The sequence below is a fragment of the Lissotriton helveticus genome, chromosome 9 (assembly GCF_964261635.1).
Source record: "Lissotriton helveticus chromosome 9, aLisHel1.1, whole genome shotgun sequence".
NCBI classification, from domain to species: domain Eukaryota; kingdom Metazoa; phylum Chordata; class Amphibia; order Caudata; family Salamandridae; genus Lissotriton; species Lissotriton helveticus.
This window is the reverse complement of record NC_136070.1, coordinates 921,981,710-922,006,294: the sequence shown is the minus strand read 5'-3', so window position 1 is coordinate 922,006,294 and position 24,585 is coordinate 921,981,710. Positions and strand designations below refer to the sequence as shown.

The 24,585-nt window shown below is 45.0% G+C and overlaps 1 protein-coding gene across 1 annotated transcript in view; it reads right to left on the bottom strand.

The window, feature by feature from the left end:
* Positions 1-240: 240 nt before the first annotated feature.
* The window catches only part of EIF3K (eukaryotic translation initiation factor 3 subunit K), a 103,268-nt gene continuing 78,923 nt past the window's right edge, over positions 241-24,585 (bottom strand). The window contains exons 5-8 of the mRNA XM_078661106.1: positions 10,945-11,011; positions 8,246-8,323; positions 3,286-3,411; positions 241-362 (exon numbers count right to left, since the gene is read on the bottom strand). Of these exons, the coding sequence (XP_078517232.1) occupies positions 331-362; positions 3,286-3,411; positions 8,246-8,323; positions 10,945-11,011 (303 nt within the window). The 3' untranslated portion in view covers positions 241-330. The remainder of the gene's footprint in view (positions 363-3,285; positions 3,412-8,245; positions 8,324-10,944; positions 11,012-24,585) is intronic.

Sequence of the window (24,585 nt, the reverse complement as noted above, 5' to 3'; positions counted from 1 at the left end):
TGTTTTTAATTAAATGAGGCTGTCAATTCAGCTAAGACTGTCTTTACAACAGATCTAAAAAAATATGCTCCTTTCTCCCAGTGAACAACATTCAACGTCTAGCACTTCCATTCAGAGTTCCCTCAGGTTCTAACAAATTTCAATGTTTCACACAATACCTGCGGTTATTTTCTTCCCTGACACTTGTAGTATTAAATTAACACTTGTGTGAAAGAACGGATGACAAATTGTAGGAATAGACCTTGTTTAAATAGCTTTTATTGACTAGCTGGAGAGATGGTATAAAAAAGTTGCTTGGTGAAACAAGACGCCTTCTTTTGGAATGATTCATCACTGCGAGGAAGCCATGATACTGGATACACCTGAAAGAACCAAGAAAAAACATGTAAACCCATGTGCATGGTTTGGTCCTACCATCTACTCTAAAGACCAATCACTGATGTTATGGGTGCACTTCTTGCCCCTGGGACCTGTAAAGGTGCCATATGGTTTATCGAAACTTGATTACTAAGCATTTTATATGCAGACTCTTAGACAAATTCCAGGTATCTGTCGGGCTGAACCAGTGGTATAAGGTACAGAGATATATACCAGCATTGACTGGGTCTGAGGAGTGGATAATCATTATTCCCTAATTTTTGGACACGAGTCTATATACAAAGACAAAAGAATAAAGTTGGTGTGAGATATCGTTCTTTCCTGAGGAAGGTGGTTGAGAAACTAATGAATCCACCGAACCCGTTGAAGCTATGAAAACATGTACACTAGATCACCTAAACATTTGATTGAACTAAAGAATAAGGATAAAAGAACCTCATTTTAATAAGGGTTTGGTTCAATTATTGATTTATCTGCGATTGGTGTCTCCCTAATGACAAAACGTAATTGTCTATTATACTCTCCCGTTATGTATTAATGCTTCGTTAATTAATGGTTTTTAATGTCTTTATTGTTTTTTTATTCATTTATGGAATGATCACTGTGACTTTTCTAGATGTTAAATATGCATGGATTACTATAAAATTCCATGTATATTGTTTTTAACAAATGTAAAACAAACGTTTTTATAGAAATAAATAGCTGTTTATATACATATTTTAGGTTTTATTTTTAGTGATGTTGGTTTCCCCTTGGAATGAATGATTGAAAGCAGGTTTGTGAAATTACCCAAGGAGGGAAATCTTTTTTGACTTACTATATTATTTTGGCGCAGTGTGTATAAAGTGTAGGCACTGCAAAAAAGGCACCAATATAACAAGTATATTTTTACAACGAGAGACTAGAACATGGCATGAAACGTCCTAAAGGTTATTAACACCACTTCAAACTAATTCAAGCAATTACACTTACAAGTTTTATTTCTATATTGGTGCGAATCCCTAACAGATGAGGAATTGATTGAAGTATTCCTATAGTCCATCACACTTTTGCCATCTATGATAATTATCAGTCTACAAACCAGACCTGTATGTGGTCATGAGAAACTAGCAGTACAGAAATTTGAAATCAGAATTAGACCGCCTGCTTTTGGCTATGGACTGTAAGAAGTAACAGGAAATTAGCGTTTCCAGGGCAGCAACAATGTCTGTGGATAGGCTTAAGGGGGTTGGGTGAGCAGGGAGTGTGCACAGAGGACTCCTGCTTCGATGGAAGAAATCTTCAGATCACAGGTCTTCCTAACCAGCAGTGAGCAGAGCTCGCTAGCCCAGAGGTGGGGACTGAATACCAGATCCCTAACATGGCCTGTCTCATGCCTATGAGACCCTGAAAACTCCTACTGAGGTCAAAACAATAAGCTGTGTCCACTGGCCTCTATGTTAATCTTGTGGCATTAAATTTGAGGATAATCTTTTGACCACTGTTAATCGGAGCAGCGTTATAAAAAATTCCGCCCATCGTTTCCCATAAAAATTCATTTAAAGATAAAAAGCTGAAACGTTTAGTCGTTATCTTGAACATACTGCAGAGCTCTTTCAACAGGATTTCTAAACCAACGCTAAAATAATCTAATGTTTTATACTGAAAAGCTTAGGCACTACCAACAGGGAACAGTATTATTTCATGTCACGAAAGATGTGCCAGTCTCATTATACCGCTAAGGGAACAGCATCACACACGAACAAAAAGAAGATTGAGAGAGATACAATGATGTAGCTGGAAAAATAAAAGGCACATTTATGCATAAAGGAAATAGTACGAGTGAAAGATGGATCTGGCTATGAAAAAAAACATTTCGGGGGAGCCATGATTGAACTGCTGGTGTAAATAGAATTACCTCAATCTGGAGCCTGAGTATACAACAGAACAGAACAAGAACATCAGCTGCAGCAGGATTACAAATAACCAATGGCCATCTGCAATGCAAACATCAGCCACTGGGTGGCGCACAGCATCCACCACAGGTATTTTTAGCTCCCTCGTGATTCATTATTTGGAGAATGACGCCTACTGGCTAATTTACATGATCCTTTTGGGGCATGTTTCCACTGTGGGAAAGCATCCCCGCTTCACAGCTCATTATCATGGTATTTCCGGAAGACCCTGATTTAGCGCAGCCGCCAGTACAACATGGCACCAACGGAACAAGGCATCCCCTGTTCTTGGATTATAAATAGAACTTATTTCATGCCGCTTTGCGTAGCTCTCGAAAATTAAGTTGGGGAGGGGTGGAGGAGTCCTGCTGCCTCGCAGTCGCCCTCCTCTAAGACAGCGTGTGGGGCAGCCAGATTTCGGCCCCCAGTCTGCCATTCTGCGACGCTCTGTTGGCAAAGCACCTCAGGCGCAGAAACACACGGGAAGTGGACGTGGGAGGAGGGGAAGGTCACTGACCAGGAGAGTTAGTAGGGTAAGACGAGGACAGCAGGGCGGAGGTAGGGAAGGGGAAAATTGTCACGCAGCAGGGGAAAGGTGTCACGCAGCAGGCAGGAAATGGCAGAAACGTGTCACGCAACAGGCAGAGAAGCAGCAAAATGAAGAAAAGCAGACAAAAAGCTAACAAAGGGGTGTCCAAGGCAAGCAGACCGGTAGAGAAAGGTACACAGATGGTAAGAAAGAACTTCACGTGAAGTCTTCAGAGGAGAAAGTAAGGAGAGTTCATGGGTTTCTCCTGGACCAGCAAAAACGCTTTAGAATGTGGCCTGAAGACAATAAGACAACATCGTGGCACCATAAAACTACAACTAGGATGCGACACGTACACCAAACGTAAAACGACGGACACTACTATAGTACACATTTCGCCAACCACACGGTTTCAAGAAAGCGTGCTTGTACTAGGACACTCACTGTCAAAATCTATCTTCTCCACAATGTTCTTGGGCTTGATGTTTTCCTCTTGGTTGCAAACAAAGATCTTGCCCGGCTCGCCTTCCGTCCAGCCATACTTGGTCATCCACCCTCGTAGCTGCGGCTCTGCGGGCATACAGTATGAAGTTACTAGCAGACAAGCAATGCACATATGAAACATTCTTTACGCTACCATACTAGGGTACCTTCGGGCGGTGAGGGAGACCGCTCACTCAATTTTAAGTCCCCAAAAATAAAAGCTGAGATAAAAACTAAAATCTAATGAAGCATTTAGGATTTTATTAAAGATATATAAACGTTTACTACAAAATACCCTATACTCTGACCCCTTCTAGAACACATGACGAAGAGAGCTTGCCTTCTGAAATACAAAAAAAAAGCAAAAATATTTTACGTGCGGTTGCTCAATGTGCCAACTTGTGCATCTGTGCAAGTCTGAATCACAGCAATTTTTCTAAGCATTTCATCATTCTGAGGTGGATATCATTAGTACAATTGACTTCCAGAACACTCATTAACTACATTGAAATGTAGAGAGCTCCATTGAAGACAATGGAGTAACTTTGGGCTTATAATGGCTGGTATAAGCCCGGAACTCGAACATTCCAATGTTTGTCTTCATGTTTTTGTCTTTTTAATTTAGAAAATTCCACCTTTACTGGGGGGTATGTTCTAATATAGCCTTAGAGCCCGACGTAGCATGCTCTACAGGCCTGCTCCAGGGTTTCAGCTAGGGCCTTTAACCCCTTGGCCGCATTCCGCCACGGCGCTGGGGGGAGGGGTGCCGCGCGGCGCCACCATGCTCGTGATGGAACCACTCCGTCACGGACTCGCTGTGCTTGTGACAGAGTGGTTCCGTCACGGCCCCGCCTGCTCAATAGAACGCGCTGCGCAGGCGTGAAATTGATGCCGCGCAGGCGCGGCGGCCGGGTCGTGACGGAACCACTCCGTCACCAGCACAGCGCATCCGTGGCTTGTGACTGAGTGGTTCCGTCACCAGCACGCAAGGAGTTAACAAAAGCGGCGGGCCTTTAATGGCCGGTAGAGCCTGCTAAGGAGGGCTTTAAGGCTATTAGAACATTCCGCCCCTAGAGGGCAGAATGTTCTAATTTGTAAAAACAAAGGCCTCTCGTGGAGCCAGAGAGGGTTTGACTCCCTTTGGTCTCTGAAAGGCCTTTGTTCACAGCAACAGCTGTGAAATTAAAAGAAACACGGGAATGATGCTCTACGGGCTTCTACTGGGCCATTAGAAGCCCAGAGCACTTCATTGTCTTCAATGGAGCACTCAACATTCCAATGTTCTAATAGCCTTATAGACCTCCTGCCTCTGGCTATTTCGGGGTTAAAGGCTCTCTCTCTCTCTCGTTACAGGCCCCAGCTGCAGGCCTATAACTCTGTTTCAGGGCCTTTAACTACCAGTATCTTGGCAGCGGACTATAAAGCTTGGTTAGGGTTCCCAGTTTTATGGTACTTATTTGTTGTCATTTCCATCTAATTGTCTACAATTATTTTCAGGTCATACGACTGGTAACTGGGCATTTTTGTGTTCTCAGTGAAAAAATTAAGTTGTGATTTGTACATTTCCACATTTATTAAACCAATAAACAGACACTCACAAATGTATATCTGGGTTTTTCTAGTGCTTTAAGCAGCATGGTTTCATATCAATGTAGTGCACACATTTGCAGATCTGCAACTATTTAATCTTCACTAGGATTTTTTTTAAAGCAATCACTGTTAACCTGCTCCGCTACTGGCAGTCATGACCAAGAGCCCTGAAACCCAATCAACAAATCTTCACTTTAAAACAAATAAAATACATGTGAATATATAGGCAGAGAAACCAACTGTTTTTGATCAGTATTTAGCTGCATGAATTATTAGAAAAAGATGACTGGATGTCTTGGGTATAATTTAGGCTTTAGCAAGAGTCCTCAAGAAACTAAAGATCAGGAAAGGAAGGAGAGTGCGAATTGAATGTCACTGGCTATGGCTGATGTAATCATTCCTCACCATTACTAAATTGTGAAAAATTAAAAATATCTGGAGATTTATTACGTGGCCATTTTAGGACTCTCCGCTCCGAACACTTTTACTATCAGACCACGCAGTCCACCCACTGATCATTAGTAAAATCTGCTTGATCCTTTCAGCTCAAATGTAGGGAAAGATTGTTAGAATCGCGCCAAAGTTCAAACGCCAGAAATCAACACTTCTATTCTTCCAAGAGAAAGGATGAAGGTCACTCGCCACTTTAAAGGACTTTACCTGCAGTTTGTTCAAGCATCCTGTTTGGATGCCGATTTGCAGCCTTCTTCGCAGTAATCTGTGACAGGGATAGGCATGTTACTCTGGGTGTGGCTATCGGTTGGATATATACAGTATCCATCAAACATTCCTTCTGCTTTCCTACTTTTATTAGCTGGTGTATAAAGTTGTATGGTACAAGACCACTAAGGGCCATATGTATCATGCAAATTCGCATTCGCAAAGGCCGAAATTCGCAATGGAATGTATTAAGCAAAACTGGCGCAAAATAAGGAATCGCAAAATTTGTGATTCCTTATTTTGTAATTGCATTTAAGGAATCGCAAATTTTGCGATTCCTTAAATGCAATGTATGTAGCAAAAAAAATTTGCAAAATGCCCTTAAGGAATCGCAAATTACCACCAACTTCTAGTTGGTGGTAAGTTGCGAATTCCTTGAAAAATGTACATTTTTGCATTTTTCAAAGTGCCATGTGACGCACATACATGCCCTTAGGGCATGTATGTGCGCCACATATGCACCCATACACATTTCAGGGGTGCAACAGGGTGTCCTTTGGACACCCCTGCACCCTTCAAATTATTCTCAATTTGCGATTAGCAAATTGCGAGTCGCAAATTGAGAATAACTTCCCATTCATTCCTATGGGCCTCCTGGCCCATAGGAATGAATGGGAAAGTATTCCTTAATTGCGATCCGCAATTTGCTAATCGCAATTAAGGAATTCTAAGAAATTGCAACAAAATGCGATTTTGTACATACATACCCATTTGCGATTCTCAAATAGCGATTTCTTAAAAATCGCTATTTGGGAATCGCAAATGGGTATCTTGATACATATGGCCCTAAATTACCAGGAGCTTCTCTTTGACTTGGCAGCTCTACAGGAGGAAGCATATTATCTGAAGGTATGCTGGTAGCAGTAATTTACAAACTACTTACTTAAGCCTACTACCCTACCTGGGGTATAGGCCATCAACCAGTTACATACCAAAATACATTAAGGTTAGCAAGACTATCGTGATACGGAGGCAGAAAAACGTGGCCAGTTTCCTATTCTCTATTGAGGCAAACCATGATTGTTGTGCGAGAATGTGTGCTCCGAGAATAAAGGCTGCGAAGGCTGAGCCACGTGCCTTCCTCCTTATACCTTCTAGAGTTTAGGATTGTTTATTGAGCTGGTCTGTGAATGAACAAGCGGAGCCCACTTGGTACCCCTCCAATCTTAATCCTAAACCTCAAGAATTCTGTTTTGTTGCACGAAAGGGGGAACGATTAGGCAGCTCCAAAACCACTGGGTTGAATTTTGTGTTGTGTGGAGCATACAGTTCGCTTCTCTTTCCAAGGCATGCTGGGAAATGTTCATCAACAATTACAGAAACTGTCTGATCCAGTCAATGGAGGTTGTCAAAGCAGACACCAGTGACATAAGGATGTAATACGAATAGTTCAACAACTAAAGTTCCCTCCTGGTCAATAAAAAAAAGGGCACATTTTTGCTCTGCGACCAACCAGACTTCCTCAGTCTTGTACATGCAACAGATTTGCCACAAATGGAGCTAAAACACGATTCCTGGCAGATTTATGACCAAAAACAGATTTGTGTTTATAAAAGGACAAAAGCAAATTTTGATAACCTTTTCCCAGCTGGTTTATTCACCATGTCCCCACCCAATAATAACCTAACAGAGGGCGGGGGGAGGGGGGTTCAAAGGTTCAAGAAGGCCTTCCTCTTCCTTCCCCTTTAGTGTGTATGATGCAGAGTTCTGAGACCGCCTCTCAGTGCAGTCAGTGGGAGTTAGAAAGGGACAAGTGTCTGCTACAGGGCTCCAGTCTTACAGAGTGGATTATCATATGCGTGTGATCATATAATTTTTAAGCCGCTACCATGAAAGAAGAGTTTAACTCTGAACTAACCTCTGCATCTTAATAGAAACATTTGCAATGGACAAAAATAAAGAAGGAATTTGACAGTTTACGCAGTGCCGGAAGCTGGAGTGATTTTACTGCTGGGAGGGTCTCCTAAACTAAGCTGTAGTGGTGTGCAAGGGACAACCTTTTGGCAGCACCAGGTCATGTGGATGACCCTTGCCTTACAAACGGAGAGCCGTATTCTTTGCAACCAGAATTTTTATTTAAATTTTCATTCATTCTTGGTGGTTTCCTTCCCATGTCTCACTATGTTACATTTTTAATGACCGAGAATAACCTTGCAGTAAGCTTGCTGTCAAAGAGAAGCCCTTAAAAGGCTCACTCCGCCCGATTTGGCACAGTAATCAACAATAGAACAAATCTACCTACTGAGGGCTTATAAAGAAGCGGCCTTGTACATGTTGCCTCATTGAGGTACAGGATCACAAGGGCTCAAATTGGAAATTTGACGTGGGAATGCATCTTCTAGAGTCAGAACCGAAAAGCCAAAGCTGCTTTTCTACTACACTACTTTCACCAAATAAACGAGTGGCAGAGGCATTTGGCGAGTTAGCTGTCGATTATTGTGCCGGTCCAGCGGCACTGACCTGTGTGCAACCAGGACACGGGTTCAACTACACCCACGATAATCAACTCTGCCATTTATACATCCAAATAAAACATTTAGAAATACTTACAGCACTATCAAGTTGTGGGGCAGTGATAGTAGCCCAAGGACAGCTATTATTTGTGCCTTACCTGTTAGATCACCAAGCATTTCAACCAGCAGCCATCGGTCAATGTGTTGGTATGTGATTCCCACAACATGGCAAATAACTGAGAGACAAGGAATTGAGAGAAGGTGAGATCAGATGAAACTGCAACCGTTTCACTCAACAAAAGTAATAATTATTACATTTAAATTAAGCAGCATTACTGACCAGTGAACACAGCACCGTAATTCACAACCAGGCCACGAAATAGCAAAGGCCATTAATTCTCTTAAATTTTGATCACTATTCTCGCTGGCCCATGCCGTTTATATTTCTATAGGAAGTACACCAAAGTGCTGTGATAATGCAAATAGCTTGTATGGTACATAACATAACAAAACGGCTGGGCCACTGGAATTAAGCAGCAGGGGAAGACCAAATTATGCAGCAGGGATGACCAAATTATGCAGCACGAAAAGGCAAATTATGTGGTGTAATGAACCACATTTTGTGATATTATTGCTTAATTATTTTGTCATTTTAGTAACACTGTCTAGCCACAATTTTTCCAATTAGTACCAGTTTAACAACTAAATTCAGTAATAAGCAATTGAAAGATGACCAGTCAACTTTTGCGAAGGGCCTTCCACTGTGCCGGAACATGTTGTGGTTTTAGTAACTTTTGATCCACATGAGCTAAATACAAATATTTTTGTTAAAACTTGTGAATTATGCAGCAGAGGATGGATTGTGTGGTAAATCCATACATGTGTAGAAAAAAAACTGCAGCACAGAGTACCATAATTCCAGTGGCCCGCATAATAAGACTCAGGAAAAGGGGCAATTCAACTATGCAGGGTAGCGATTAAAAACTGTCCTTCTAGAAGAAACGAGATTTCAGGGAGGACCAGGAAAAGTTCCAAAGAAGGAGCAGAATGTGCAGAGAGGTGGAAGGACTGTCAGGATGGAGAAGCAAGGAGGGAATAGATTTAAATCAAAGAGGGAATAGATTTAAATCAAGAAGGGGCATCAAACAGAGGGGGACAAGATGGAATTGGGAGACAGAAAGCAAGAAGGAAAATCGACCTATAAGAAGTAAGACTGCTAAAGATCATGGACACATTGAAAGACTACGCGGAATAGAAAATTGAGATAGAAAGAAAAAGTGAATCATCAATGGGAAATTAGCGGAGGAGACAGCCCACCAGAGGACTGAGGAAAAGTTAAAAGAAAAGACAGATTACAGAGTGTTTTATTTTGTTTTTTAGAAAAAGAGCAGGTGTGTAAGTAAAGGACTTGAGAAGAGTAGACAAGTAAGACAGTAAGGGTAAGAATGAATTTGGTGGTCCTGAATGCAATGAAAGTTTCAATCTTGCGAAGGCAATTAAGAAACCAGAAATAGCTGTTATAGGGATAATATTTTGTTTTAATTTTAGTTTTCCTTTTTAACTTATCATCTTTCCAAGATGGTGGTTTGAGCACATTTTTCACGACCACAACAAAATGTAAGCATGCGTTTATTAAAGTTAGACATTGTTGGTCTGTAGTCTGCACTGTTAGTTTTAGGGACACGTACTAGAATGAGATGTTCTTGCTTTGTTTTGTCCTTGTAGGAGACAACACTTTCCCCCAGACGAAGTACAGCCATTTTTCTGCCTCTCGAGCAGAATGAGATAAGGCCAGTGTTTTATTATTTAAACAGCAACCGTTTTGAATTCAGCAGAAAGGCACTTCACACCAGAGTCATCATGGATGCTATGAAGAGCTGCGTATGAGATACCACTCAGCAGGAACCAACATACATTCTAAGAAGGAAGTTAGCTTCAATGTTAGAGGTGTGTAGGCTTGCATACCAACACACAGTGCATTTGTCAATGTGCTAAAGCCAGCTTCCTGAGACATCACATCAACATATGGGGTTAGATCATTAAGACTGGCTCTAGCAAATGCTCTTGCTACTATCAGGGTATTTGTGATAGACCGGTGTAATATTAGGAATATTCAACGTTGTCGAATTATTCATATTTTTCACCATACTAATAATGTTTATAACAATGATGCGTCTCATCTGCCTAATAATCAAAGTTCATGTTTTAATTACAAGGACTGTATCTTTTCAATAAACATTTGATGTATTATTGTCTCTTCTGTTTGTGAAACCTGTGGTATACAAAAATAATAAATTAAAAGGGATTAATCTGTTTTCATGAATTCCTTGGGAAAAAGGTTGGACATGTTTGAGGTTGCCGACTGAATCTACAACACAAGGTTTAGGAGTTTATATGCAGTATTGTGAGCTAGCCAGTCCACATTTACTGATGATATAAGACGACTCCGTCCCTATGCTATGAGATTTTGTTGACTCAATCCACAGTCCTACTACATTCGTAGGAACCATGTAACAAAGCAGGCAACATGAGAAATATGTCAGGCAGAGGGGAAAAAGAAATATGTGAAATGCTGGAAAAGGCTAAGAAAGGAAAACTGAGAAATGAAGAGAAGCTACAGGGAAAAAAAAACTGTTGGAGATGGGCCAATGGTAAGTGCATGAGAAGACATCAAGCAGTTAGTTACAGATCAACAGGGAAAGATGGACTTGTGAAGGGTAGGAGTGAAAAGAAATGTGAAAGGCTTGGAGTAGTAGTTCGCACAAAGATAGTATGACAGTTGAGAAGAAATGAGAATCACAGAAGCCAAAGTAATAACAGGGAATGTAACCTCATCCACGTTCACGATCACACTTACATTTTCTAACTGAATCTTCAAAGCCTGTAATCCCATCCAGCAGGTCCAGGTTCTCATCTAGGGCTTGCTGTGAAAAGACGAAACACGTTAGTCAAAGGCACTACAAAGGCTGCATCACACTTGCTGGTCAAAAGGTTAAAATGCGGATACTGGCAAACATTACTATTCGCATTAAGACACCTAAAAATAAGGATCCATTCAAGCTCACCCATTACAACATATTGCTTATAATATTCAAATCTCAGATTGTCAACTGTAGCCAGAGACCAGGAATGGCGGGGCTTTATAACATGGCAGTAGCAGAGTTTTCAGGTTTGATACCAGACGGAATGAAATGGTTACTTACCTGTAGGGGTAGTTTTGCAGCTTGAATCATTTTCTAGATTCACATGATATGCATTATTTCTCTATCCAGTGGCTGAGTCCAGAACGAATAGTTTTCTTACCTGTCGATGTAGTTTTGCAGCTTGAAGATCTTTCTGGATTCACTATGCTGTGCATTATTCCGCGGTCTTGTGGTTGGGTCCGGATTCGTAGTCTTTTCTTTGTTTTGTGGTTTTTTCGTAGCCCAGGTGGGCGTCGGCGTCACACCTCCTTGGGTGCATTTCCGGTGACGTCGGCATGCTTCCTGCGGAAGCTCCCACTTTTGGGCGCCATCTTCGGGTTCTTTTCTTCCGTGTTTCTTTCGTTTCCGAAGTAATGGCAATGTTCTATTTAGGTGATATTTTACCGCTTTGTACTCTTAAGTCCTTTCTTTTTTAACCACCTCTTCTCTCTCCAGCCTCATCTTTCGGGCGGAGGTGGGTGGGTTCGCTAGTGAATCCAGAAAGATCTTCAAGCTGCAAAACTACACCGACAGGTAAGAAAACTATTCGTTTTGCAGCGTGAATCTTTCTGGATTCACTATGCTGTGCATAGATTTTGTAGCGGTTTCTCATCTCTGTGGCGGCTGGGTGGAAGATGAGCGTTGGTTATTGAATATGTGCTGGAGCACCTTTTGTCCGACTTGTGCTTCTTTGTTCATCTGTATGTCCACACAGTAGTGCTTCGTGAACGTGTGCACCGAAGCCCATGTTGCCGCCAGGCATATGTCCTCTATGGGTGTGTTAGCCAAGAAGGCTATTGTAGCACCCTTTTTCCTAGTGGAGTGGGCACGTGTCCCCTCTGCTAGCTCCTGTCCTGCACGTTTGTGGCAGAGTTGAATTGTCTGTGCGATCCACCGTGCAATAGTCTTTTTTGTTACTGCCTTCCCCATGAAACTGTTGGCGAATGACACGAAGAACTGTTTTGATTTCCTGTGTCCCTTCGTCCTGTCAATGTAGTGCATGACTGCCCTTCTGGCGTCCAGGGTGTGTAGAGCTCGCTCTGCGCTAGTTGTTGGTTTTTGGAAAAAACTCGGTATCTGTATAGACTGGTTCATGTGGAATTTGGATACCACCTTCGGCATGAAGTGTGGGTCAGTCCTCATCACAACCCTATCATTGTGTATTTGTATGTAGGGTTCTTGTAGCGTTAGCGCCTGAAGCTCGCTTACTCTTCGTAAGGACGTTACTGCAACCAGGAAAGCTGTTTTCATAGTGAGCATCTTTAGGGAGGCCTTGTGAAGTGGTTCAAAGGGTTCCTTCATGAGTTCCGTTAGGACTATGTTTAAGTTCCATGCAGGTGGCGGCACCCGCTTGGGTGGTGCGATCCTTTTTGCTCCCTCTAGGAATCTTTTCACCACCTGTGATGTGAAGAAACTCCTGCACGTTTCTCCCCTTGTGTAGGCGACTATCGCTGCCAAGTGAACTCTTAACGAGGATGAGCTAAGGTTCTTTTCCAGCAAGTGTGTCAGGTACTTTAGCACTGTGGAGTCCCTCTTCATTTTATTGTGAAGTCTCTCTTTCCTGCACCACATTGTGAATCTTTTCCATTTCGCAACGTAGCACTTCCGAGTGCTGGGCCTTCGTGCCTCCCGAAGGACCCTCAGGGTGCTTTCTGGCAGTCTCAAATGTGCAAACTCTATGTCCTCAGGAGCCACGCTACTAGGCTCAGGCTCTGGGTGTAGCACCTCTCCGTTCTGCATGGAGAGTAGGTCTTTCCTCCTGCCGAATCTGTGGGGTGCACACTGTGTCATCTCCATGATCTGCGAGTACCATGTCTGCCTGGCCCACTGTGGCGCGACCAGTATCAGGGTCATGTTGCTCGCTCTGCACTTGCTCAGCACTGTGCATCAGTCGTATCGGGGGAAAGGCGTAAGCAAATGTCCCGGACCAGTCTATCCATAGGGCATTCCCCAGTGACCCCTCCTCGGGCTGTCTGGATGCGAAGTTTTGGCATTTTGCATTCCGGCGTGTGGCAAACAGGTCCACTGATGGTGTTCCCCATCTGTCGAACAGCCACCTTGTCTCTTGAGCATTGAGCTTCCACTCGTGGGATGCCGATGTCTGTCTGCTGAGCCAATCTGCTTGTATGTTGTCCTTCCCTGGTAGGTGTATGGCTAGCAGGTCTATCTTGAGAGGGATGGCCCATCTCCATATCTCCTGCGCCAGCGTTGAAAGCGGGGCTGACTGTGTGCCCCCCTGCTTGTTGATGCAGAACATCGCGGTGATGTTGTCTGTTTGTAGCAACACCTTGTGCTTGTACAGTCTTGTTTGGAAAGCTTTCAGTGCAAGGAAGATTGTCTTCAATTCTAGGTAATTGATGTGCCTTGTCGCATCTGTTGGCGTCCACAGTCCCCTCACCTTGAGCTTCTCCATGTGAGCGCCCCATCCCTTCAGGGATGCGTCTGTGGTGATGGTCACTGTTGGCGTTGGGGGTGTTAGAGGCTTTCCCTTTGTTATGTTCTCCATGGTCCACCATGTCATCTCTTTCTGCACTGCGTGCGTCACAACCATTAGATCCTCCCAACTGCCTGTAGCTTGTGACCATTGCTCCTGTAGCCATTCTTGAATGGGTCTCATGTGGAGACGTACATTGGGTACCAGGTGGATGCATGATGCCATCATCCCCATGATCTTGCTCGCAGTCCTCACTGTCCGAGCTTGTCCCTTCCGGTAGAGGCGAGTTTCCTTCACCAGTGCCCTCGCCCTCTTCTCGCTGGGGAACACCTTGCCCTGTAAGGTGTTGATCTGTGCTCCCAGGAAGATCTTCACTTGTTCCGGCTCCATTGATGATTTCTTCCAATGGATGGAGAACCCAAGGCTTATGAGCGTGCTCGTCACAGTATGTGCGTGCTGCTTGCATTTCTGGTATGAATTTGCTTTCACCAGCCAGTCGTCCAGGTAAGGGTATACGTGTATTCCTTGCCTTCGTAGGTGCGCTGCGACTGCTGCGAGGCACTTTGTGAAGACCCTTGGTGCTGATTTTAGCCCGAAGGCTAGTGTCGTGAACTGGTAGTGGCTTTCTCCGATGGTGAACCTGAGCATATGCTTGTGCTTTCTGTTCATTGGGATGTGCAGGTAGGCGTCTTTGAGGTCTATTGTGACCATGAAGTCTCCGATCTGCAATTGCGGGAGCACCTCTTGCAGGGAGGTCATTTTGAATTTTAGCGTTCTTATGAATTTGTTCAGGAACCTTAGGTCCAGAATGGGTCTCATTGTCTCGTCTACCTTTGGCACCAGGAAGTACGTTGAGTATATTCCTGTGTTTCGTTCCTTGAAGGGTACCCGTTCTATGGCCTGCTTCCGCAGAAGTTCTTTTGCCTCTTCCTGAAGACACTCTAGCTGTTTGCTTGCTAGTTGTTTTCTCTTTGGTTTTCTGCTTACTGGCCTCCTCTCCAACTCTATGCAATAACCGAATTGGATGATGTTGAGGATCCATTTGTCTGATGTAATTTTTCTCCATTCCTGGAGGTAAAGTCTCAACCTTCCTCCCACTGGTGTTATATGGTCGTAGGTGTCTAGCTTGTCTTGATCCCTCTGTACGTGCTGCCTCCTGGGATCTTTTCTGTGGGTGGGCACACAGAGTTTTTTGAAGTCACTTAGAGGCGGGCTGCTGCCCCCCTCTTCTATTCTGGCCACGTCCATTTCCTCTCCCTTGAAAGGACTGGCCTCTTTGTTGGTATTGCCAGGACTGCTTCTGCTGACCATGCTGAGCCTGCGAGTCTGTCTGGTGCGCTTGTTGGAAAGCCTGGTGTGATGTACCTGGCTGGTTTCCACCTCTCCCGCCAGGCCTCCGTGACGGGGTGCCCCTTTTGTTGCCTCGGAACTGCAATGCTCCCATGGACCTTGCTGTCTCATTATCTTTCTTCAGTTGGCTGAGCTTCTCATCAACTGTTGTTCCGAAAAGCGTGTCGCCGTTGAACGGTGTGTTCAGAATGCTGTGTTGCACCTCTGGTTTGAAACCTGAGACCCTTCTTCAACCAGTTTTTCGGCCTTCTGCTTGGCATCCTGGGGCAGGTCCTTCACCAACTGCCCCAGCTCCTCCATGAGTTGGTACATGTGTCTGTTTATCAGGGCGTTGGAGTTAGCCATGCGCCAGTGGGTCGCGGCATTCCGTTCGATCCTTCTGCCCACCAGATCCATCCTTTTGCTCTCCTTATCCGGTGGTGGTCCGGAGGTAGTGGGTACGTTAGCCCTCTTCCTTGCTGTGGCCGTGATAATGGAGTCTGCGGAGACCATCCCCTGAATGTAGGGTGGGTCCTTTGTGGAATGTCTGTATTTTTTCTCTGTTCTGGGAGTTACTGCCTTGCATGTTGCGGGCTCCCTGAATGCTTCCTTCCCCTGGACCAAGACGCTGTCGAGCATTGGCAGGTACTGGCTCCTTGTTTGTGTTGGGAGCAATGTCTCTAGAAGGAAGTCTGCTTTCTGCTTCTCTTCATCGAGCTTCAGCTTGAATGCCGTTGCGGCAGACCTTATCACCGAATTGTAGGCCCCGATGTCGTCCGGCGGCGAGGGCCTCGAGGGATACGTGTCGACCGCCTCCTCCGGGCTGTCGGCCTCGACGTCGAGGTAATCCACCTCCTGTAGGTCAGAGGGGGCCGATTCTGCGTCCGTCCTGCTGTCCTCTTCCTCCCCATAGTTGTAACTATCGTAGGGGTTCTCGTACTCTTCCTGGTCGTCGACCATCTCGACGTCCAGGTCTTGGTCTTGTTCTTCGGTGACCTCGTCTTCCTCCTCGACCACCTCCACCACCGGAGGCTTGGTCTTGTGAGGGATCGTGAAAGTTTTCATCTTTGCGTCGAAATCTTTCTTCCGCTGCACGATGTTTTCCATTTCGGCTTCGAGGCGCCTTCTCTTTTTCTCCATCTCGGCCGCGTGTTCCGCGTCGGATGGTTCGGCCGCTCTTTTCGGCGGTTGGCTCGGCGCCGTGCCTTTCGGTGCCGAAGTTTTCGACGTCGAACCGGATTTTGGGTATCTGGTCGGCGTCGGTAGTTTAGGGTCCTTTTCCCTCGGCGTCGAGCGATCCTTTTCGGGGACGATTTTCGACGACTTCTGCTGTTCAACAGCTCTCGGCGCCGGGGACTCCTTCTCAGAGGATCCGCTGGGCCTGTGAGTACTCGCTGACGCGCTTTCGAGGCCTTGCCCTCGTTTTTTCGAGACTCAGATTTTTTCGGGTTCTTGGGGGCCGGAGAGTCTCCTATCTTATCAGAAGTCTTCGTGTAATCGGTCTCTACGACCGTGTAGCTGTCGTCTTCGGCGGCAGCGTTGTCCTCTTCCTCGGAAGACATCCCCAGGTCGTAGAGGGACGGAGTCGGGGCCTTCCCCTGCAGGGTGGCGTGGGCTACCCTCTGTCTCTCTCTCACACGAAGGGTCTTCGGGGTGAAGGCAGAGCAGGCGTTGCAGTCCTCGCTTTCGTGATTCACCGGTAGACAAAGGTTGCATACCGGGTGCTGGTCCTTCTGCGCGTACTTGTGGTGGCAGTTACGGCAGAACTTGAACGGCGTGTTGTCCATCATCGAGCGCTCAGGGCCTCCCTGGTCGCGTGTTCGTCGACGGTCGTCGAGGATCTCGATGAAATCGCCTTTTCCTTTGTAGACTCCTCGTCGATGAAGTTTCCTGGAGTCTTCAGATGACTTTCCTTTGTTATTTCTGTATTTTCTTCTCTTCTTTCTCCAAAAATGTGTGGAGCCCAAACGGGAACGATCCAGACCCGACCGCGGAAAAAAAGAATCTGAAGATGGCGCCCAAGAGTTGGAGCTTCCGCAGGAAGCATGCCGACGTCACCGGAAATGCACCCAAGGAGGTGTGACGCCGACGCCCACCTGGGCTACGAAAAAAAAAAAAAAAAACAAAGAAAAGACTACGAATCCGGACCCAACCACAAGACCGCGGAATAATGCACAGCATAGTGAATCCAGAAAGATTCACGCTGCAAAATCATCTTTTTCTGTAGTGTTTTTTTTACTCCCTCTGCCTGGGTATTATCAAGCAACATTTGGAGGTATGTCCCGCCCCAAGTGATGGCACATATACATCCCCAAAGTCACTGTGCATGGTCACAGTCTTCAAATTCTTTTTTTCCCCTTGCAAACTTATGAAGCCCTTTGTATTCTGCTTTCCCTGTATTAGGTTCCTCCGTAATTTAAGCCCCTTGTTTCTGGCGAGGTGGGAGGTACGCATGGTAATCCAGAAAATTCTTCAAGCTGCAAAATCACCCCTATAGGTAAATAATAATTACGTTTTGCAGCATGAATCTTTTCTGCAGTCAAATATTGTGCACTGATTTTGAAGCAGCATACTTATTCCCTGGGAGGTTAGGTTGAAATGAATTTGCGCTAGCAAACAGGTGTTCTAATATCTTCGTACTGCTTGTGTTTCTCTATTTACTTCATTGTCCACACAATAGAGTTTGTAGAAGGTATGCATGGATAACCATGTAGCAGCCATACATATGTTGTTAACGGAAAGACATTTGCTAAAAAGGCAAGATTTACCCCCTTTTTCCTCGTGAATCGAACTCTGGTTCTCTTCTGATGTTACTTCTGCTTTTTTGCAGCATGTAGGGAATGTCTTTGCTATCCATCCCATTGTGCAGTGGTACTCTTAGAAATAGCTGACCCTCTGTTTGCTGGTGCAAAGGAAGGAATATGCTCTTTACCAGTATGCATCTGTTCTTGGCATGTAGAGCTGCAGAGTTGTACACTTAGAAATAGATCGCCACCTGGTGTTGGGCTCGGATGATTGCAGGTTGTCGTCTTCTTGGAAGAAGTCTTTGTAGTCACGAGATAGGTGACTCCTCCCTTGGACAATACTGCGCATGGTCATCGACTCCATCCTGAGATTGTTTTTCGCCATGATGGGAAATGATGGAGCTAGTAGAAGTAAAGAGAAAAGGATGTCCATGCGTGTGCATCTAAGTAAGATGAGTACTGGAACGGATACAAGTCCCGGCTAGGCGGGAGGGCGTGTACAACTCTGCAGCTCTACATGCCAAGAACAGATGCATAATGGTAAGAAGCATATTCCGTTCGAGGCATATGAGCTGCAGATTGTACACTAAGCAACGATTGTGCAGCAGTGTCTCCCCTAGCGGTGGTCGCTTGTATCCGGTGCAGCATACTGAAATAGTGTTTTAAGGACAGCTTGGCCTACTGCAGCTTGCTGCTTGGCTTGCACATCAACACAATAGTGTTTAGTGAAGGTGTGTATTGTAGACCATGTTGCTGCCTTGCATATGTCCTCTAATGGTATGTTTCCTAAGAAAGCCATAGAAGCTCCTAGTTTGCGAGTGGAGTGCGCTCTAGGAGGAACCGTTAGTGTACGTTTAGCTTTTTGATAGCATATTTGAATACACTTTACAATCCATCTGGCAATTCCTCCTTTAGAGATGGGATTGCCTTTGTGTGGGGAGAGAAAGATACAAATAGTTGTTTTGTCTTTCTGAAGGATTTAGTCCTGTCTGTGTAGTATAGCAGAGCTCTTCTAACATCTAAGGTGTGTAAAGCTCTTTCTGCAACGGAGTCCGGTTTTGGAAAAAACACTGGTAACTCTACTGATTGGTTAAGGTGAAAAGGAGTAATAACTTTTGGCAAGAATTTTGGATTGGGTCTAAGAACCACTTTGTTAGGGTGTATTTGAAAAAATGGTTCTTCTATTGTGAATGCTTGTATTTCACTAACTCTTCTGAGAGAGGTGATTGCAACAAGGAAGGCAGTTTTCCATGTTAGGAATTGCAGTTCACACTTGTGTAAAGGCTCAAAAGGGGGACCCATAAGTCTTGTAAGGACCACGTTTAGATTCCATACTGGTGCAGGTGGTAACCTAGGTGGGATTATTAGTTTAAATCCTTCCATAAATGCTTTTATTGCAGGTACTCTAAAGAGAGATAAATGCTGTCTATTTTGTAAATAGGCTGCAATTGCTGCTAGATGCAGGCGTATGGAAGAATAAGCCAAATTGGACCTTTGTAGGTGTAGAAGGTAGCAAATAATATTTTGGATGGAAACATCCAGTGGATCAATGTGATTGTTGTTACAGTATATTGCAAATCTTTTCCACTTAGCAGCATAACATGCTCTGGTAGTGGGTCTTCTAGCTTCTTTAATTATGTTCATACAGTCTGGTGGGAAGTTTAAGTAGCCAAACTCTAAGACCTCAGGAGCCAGATCGCCAAATTCATTTGGTTTGGTTCTGGACGCCTTATTTCTCCATGGTTCTGTGTTAACAGGGATGGTGTGAGCCGTAATTTCTGATGTGGAACCAGTGAGAAATCTAGTAGCGTAGTGAACCAGGGCTGACGTGCCCATGTGGGGGCCACTAGTATTAGTTTGAGAGACTGTTGTCTGAGCTTGCGTACTACTAGTGGAATGAGTGGGAGAGGCGGAAAAGCGTACGCAAATCTGCCTGACCAGTTCATCCATATCGCATTTCCCTCCGATCGTGGGTGTGGAAACCTGGCGGCGAAGGTTGGGCATTTTGCGTTTTCGTGGGTGGCAAACAGATCTATCTGTGGATGCCCCCACTTTTGAAATAATGGTTGGAGAACTTGTGGGTGCAGCTCCCATTCGTGAATCTGTTGTGACTGACGACTCAACAGATCTGCTATCTGATTGTGAATTCCTGGAAGGTGTTTACTGTCAGGTGTATGTTTTGAGGGATGGCCCATCTCCAAATGTTCTGTGCAAGCTGGGACAGTTGCATAGAGTGTCCCCCCCCTGTTTTTGTACGTAATACATGGCTGTCATATTGTCCGTCCGGATTAGAACAGCTTTGTTTTGTACATGTACTTGAAAAGTTTTGAGTGCTAGGAAAATTGCTAGCAACTCTAAATGGTTGATGTGGAACTGTTTCTGTTGGTTGTTCCATTGGCCTTGTGTGGTATAATGCAAGAGATGGGCTCCCCATCCTGTGAGGGATGCATCTGGCGTGAGCACTATTTGTGGAACAGGGTCTAGGAATGGCAGTCCCTTTGTCAAGTTTTTGGTGTTCCACCATTGCAGAGAGCGATATGTACGGCTGTCCACCAACACCAGGTCTGTGAGCTGACCTTGAGCCTGATTCCACTGTTGTGCTAGACATTCTTGTAGTGGGCGCATTTTCAGTCTTGCGTGAGGAACTATGAAGATGCAAGACACCATCATGCCTATTAGTTTCATGAACACTCTGGCTTGAAGAGAGTGTTGGCATTGAAAAAGGGAGACTAAGTTCTGAATGCTTTGAATCCTGGCTTGACTGGGATACGCTAGAGCTGCAGATGTGTCTATGGTAGCTCCTAGATATTGATGAACGTGCGAAGGCTCGAGGTACGACTTGGTGTAGTTTATTGTAAACGCTAAGTCGTGTAATGTTTGAATCGTTTGTTTTGTGTGTTGTACACACTGGTTGAACGATCTTGCTTTTATGAGCCAGTCGTCGAGGTAAGGGAAGACATGTATCTGTTGTCTTCTGAGATGTGCTGCTACTACTGCTAAGCACTTTGTAAACACTTGTGGTGCTGTTGTGACCCCGAATGGAAGGACTTTGAACTGATAGTGCTGTCCTTGTATGACAAATCTTCGATACTTCCTGTGCGCAGGATGTATAGGAACATGAAAATAGGCGTCCTTTAGGTCTAGTGTTGTAAGAAAGTCTCCCTGTTCTAGTAATGGGAGTACTTGTTGTAAAGTGATCATGTGAAAATGATCTAATTGTATGTAGTGGTTGAGGGGCCTGAGGTCGAGAATTGGCCTTAATGCCCCGTCCTTCTTGGGGATTATGAAGTACAGGTAGTAGACTCCTGTTCCTTGTTCCTGTAAAGGGACCACTTGAATAGCATCTTTTTCTAGAAGTGCTAGAACTTCCTGTTGAAGCAGAGTTATGTGTTCTGCGGACATTGGACGCTGCCTGGGTGGTATGTTTGGGGGGGTTGCTGTGAGTTCTAGGCAGTAGCCATGTTGTATAATCTGTCTTACCCACTTGTCTGTTGTGATGGAATTCCAGACAGGTAGGAACTGTGATAGTCTGCCCCCCACAGGAGTGGAATGCTGTAGGGGATATAGAGGGAAGTCATTGTTTGGGAGTGGAAGAGGAGCGGTTGTTGTTATTACCTCTACCTCTTCCCTTATTGTTGTTGCCTCTGTATCCTCCTCTAAAGTAGCCTTTATTAGAGGAGGTTTGTGTGTGTGTCTTAAAAGATGATGTGGTCTCTGTGCCGGTCTGCTTGGAGCCTCCTCTATAAGAGGAGCGGCGAAAAGAACCTCTAGTCTGGGTGGATTGTAATGCACCCATAGACTTAGCAGTGCCCGTGTCCTTCTTCATCTTTTCTAGTGTGTTGTCTATTTCCAGCCCGAACAACTGGTTCTGATTGAAGGGCTGGTTCAGGATGGTAGTTTGTACTTCTGGTTTGAAACCTGAAATGCGTAACCATGCATGACGTCTGAGAATAACACTAGTATTAACTGCTCTGGATGCTGTGTCAGCTACATCTAGTGCGCATTTAATTGAGGCATTAGATATTAATTTGCCTTCTTGTAAGAGCTCTGCTGCCTGATCTTTGTATTGATCTGGTAGGTGTTCCATTAATTTTTCTAGTTGGTCGTAGTGAGCCCTGTTGTAGCGTGAGAGTAAGGCTTGTGTGTTTGCTATGCGCCATATGTTTGTTGTTTGCGCAGCAATCCGTTTCCCTGACGCATCAATAATTTTAGATTCTTTGTCAGGCGGGGGTGTGTCACCAGAAGTTTGGGAATTGGCTCTTTTACGTGCATTTGACAGTACCAAAGAGTCTAGTGGCAGATGTCCCTTAATGTAGACTCGATCAGCTGGTGCTGGTCTATACTTTTTTAGGTCTCGCCTAGACGAAAGCAAAAGCGAAGCTTTTGCTGTCTAGGGCGAGACAACTTATGTTATTACTTTTGGGGGAATGTGGACAGCAGACTGTCACGAGCTTCTCCTGCCGGAGATTTGACCTCGTGAACGCGCACGCTTTCGCGTTGGTGAACAGGCAGGCACACACATGCACCCAGGCACACACACGCGCGCAGGCAGGCACGCGTACACACACACGCAGGCACAGAGACACACACATACAGGCAAACTCACCCCCCCCCCTTACCAGGCTCGTACCACTGTGGCCAGCGTGTCCAGGTCTTCCAGCCGGTACTGCGGCGGCTCCTCTGAAAGCGGCGGAGGCGGCTCCTGCAGAGAGGTAGGTGGGCACCAGGCTGCCTCCTCTCCTTGTTTTATGGTCGTGCCTGTGTAGCTACTGCACGGACCCAGCGCACTACTCTCCTCACATATTGGGCGCGTGGTCGTAAAAGGAACAAGCCAGGCGGGCCACGCGCACGCGCCCTCCCCCCAAGGAACTCTAACCGCCGCCCTCACCCGCTCGTCACAGCGCCTCGCGCATACACGCCGCCTCGCGGTGGCAGCCGACGTCATGAGCGTCTTGCTGCCCAACATGGCGGACTTCGACACCATCTACGAGCTGGACGAAGAGGAGACAGCTGCGACGGGAGAGAGGGGTAATCGAGTGGTTAGCGACGAGCACCTGCTAAGATACGCACCGGAACCCGTTATCGTCAGGGGCGCTGGACATATCACGGTGTAAGAAGGAGAACGTGGAGTGAGGGGTGGGGGAGCAATGGACAGAGAGGAAAGACTGCAATAGCAGCTGCCTCGTTTAAGCCATTAGGTACACTTGTCGGCCATCTTGAAGTGGGTTATTTGATGGCGTCGTCCGACGAAATGCCTATATAAATCTTTGCACATTTATTATTATGACATTATATAAAATACAATTCTACGGTAAGCACATATTGAAAACGGATACGTGACTAGTGTTAACACAGAATACTCGAACTGTTATGGGCCAGTAGGTACTACAAGTATTTGCAACTTGTCGAATGCACATAATTTTATCAGTCAATTTTTCCCGCTACTGTAGGTAAGAGACTCTCTTTGGTCTGTTTAGAGAAAGTGTACGGTACAACACACCTGCCTGGTTTGTCGGAGAACTCCTGCGTGTCTGTAGTTCTTTTAGTCCCCCTTTTGTGTCAATGATGCCTAAGCTCCATTCTGTGTGTGCATTGCTGCTATGGGGCTGGTCTGGTCTTATGAATTGGTTTTTAATGAGAGCAGGCAGTTGTTAGTGTTTACAACTGCTAATTGCTGCTAAGCACCAGTCCTGTAGGACGCGTGATAATTTGTTTGTATGAAGCGTGGTATATTGTAGCCACTCGTCCATATGTTAAACTTATCACTATAATATCACGTAATTATCCCCGCGTTTCATCTTTGATCTTCTCTTTGTAAATACACGCATGTGAGGTTAAAAATGTTTTTTTTTTTAACTCTCTCCATACGTTTTTACAACGCAGAAGCACATTCCATGAATGGTTTTCTCGAGGCGAATGAAACATGCTCCGATTTGCGCTTTCTGAATGCCTATACCTATTGCATTTAACAGGTTCGTGAAATTTGCAGCATGGTTCCTTCAAAAGTATGTATTGTGTGAAATATTTTCACTTTTGCCATTATGTAGACTATACTGAATAGTGAGGGGATCTAAGAACCCTCCAATTAAAGAACTTTGTATATTTCACCAGCCACTATCTAAATTTGTCTCCATTTTATACGTGGTTTACGTTCCTAACCACTCTTACTAACCCATTGAATCAATTTGAGTGTTGGAGCTATTCAGGACACCATCGCACTGTTACTCTTCCCAGTCTTATTAAAAATGATATGTTGATCAAATTGACCTCTATCAGTTTGATTTGCACCTACAAGCTCCTTGCCTCCGAAATGAGCACACCACAAAACGGTTGCTTGCCTTCTCGTCCCCATAGCCATTATTCTCTTTGAAACATTTTGAACTGCAAGGTTGGTGGAGGCGTGAAACGCATGAATATGAAAGATCTAACAGGAGGGGATGTGGCCTTACAGCTAGAGCAGTCGACATCGAAGCTGGTGAACCGGGTACGAGTCTCGGCAGGGACGCTCAAGATCCTATGATACTGGGCAAATCACTTAGTCTCCCCTTGCCTAAAAAATGAATGTTTTCGTCTGTAACGCAACTGGTGCTCATATGAAGCGCTCCGATACCTTCGGGTCAAATTCGCGGTATACAAAAGCCCGGGGGGGGGGGGGAATGAGGGGACAAGAGAGTAAATCTAAAAGATTTTTGGCTATAGTTCATCCTTTGACTTTGAACAATAATGGACTAAATACAGGGCTAAAAGATGCCTGGTGGCACGCTGTGCTTCATATCTTACACCGGGCTACATTTCCTTTCTCAGGATTA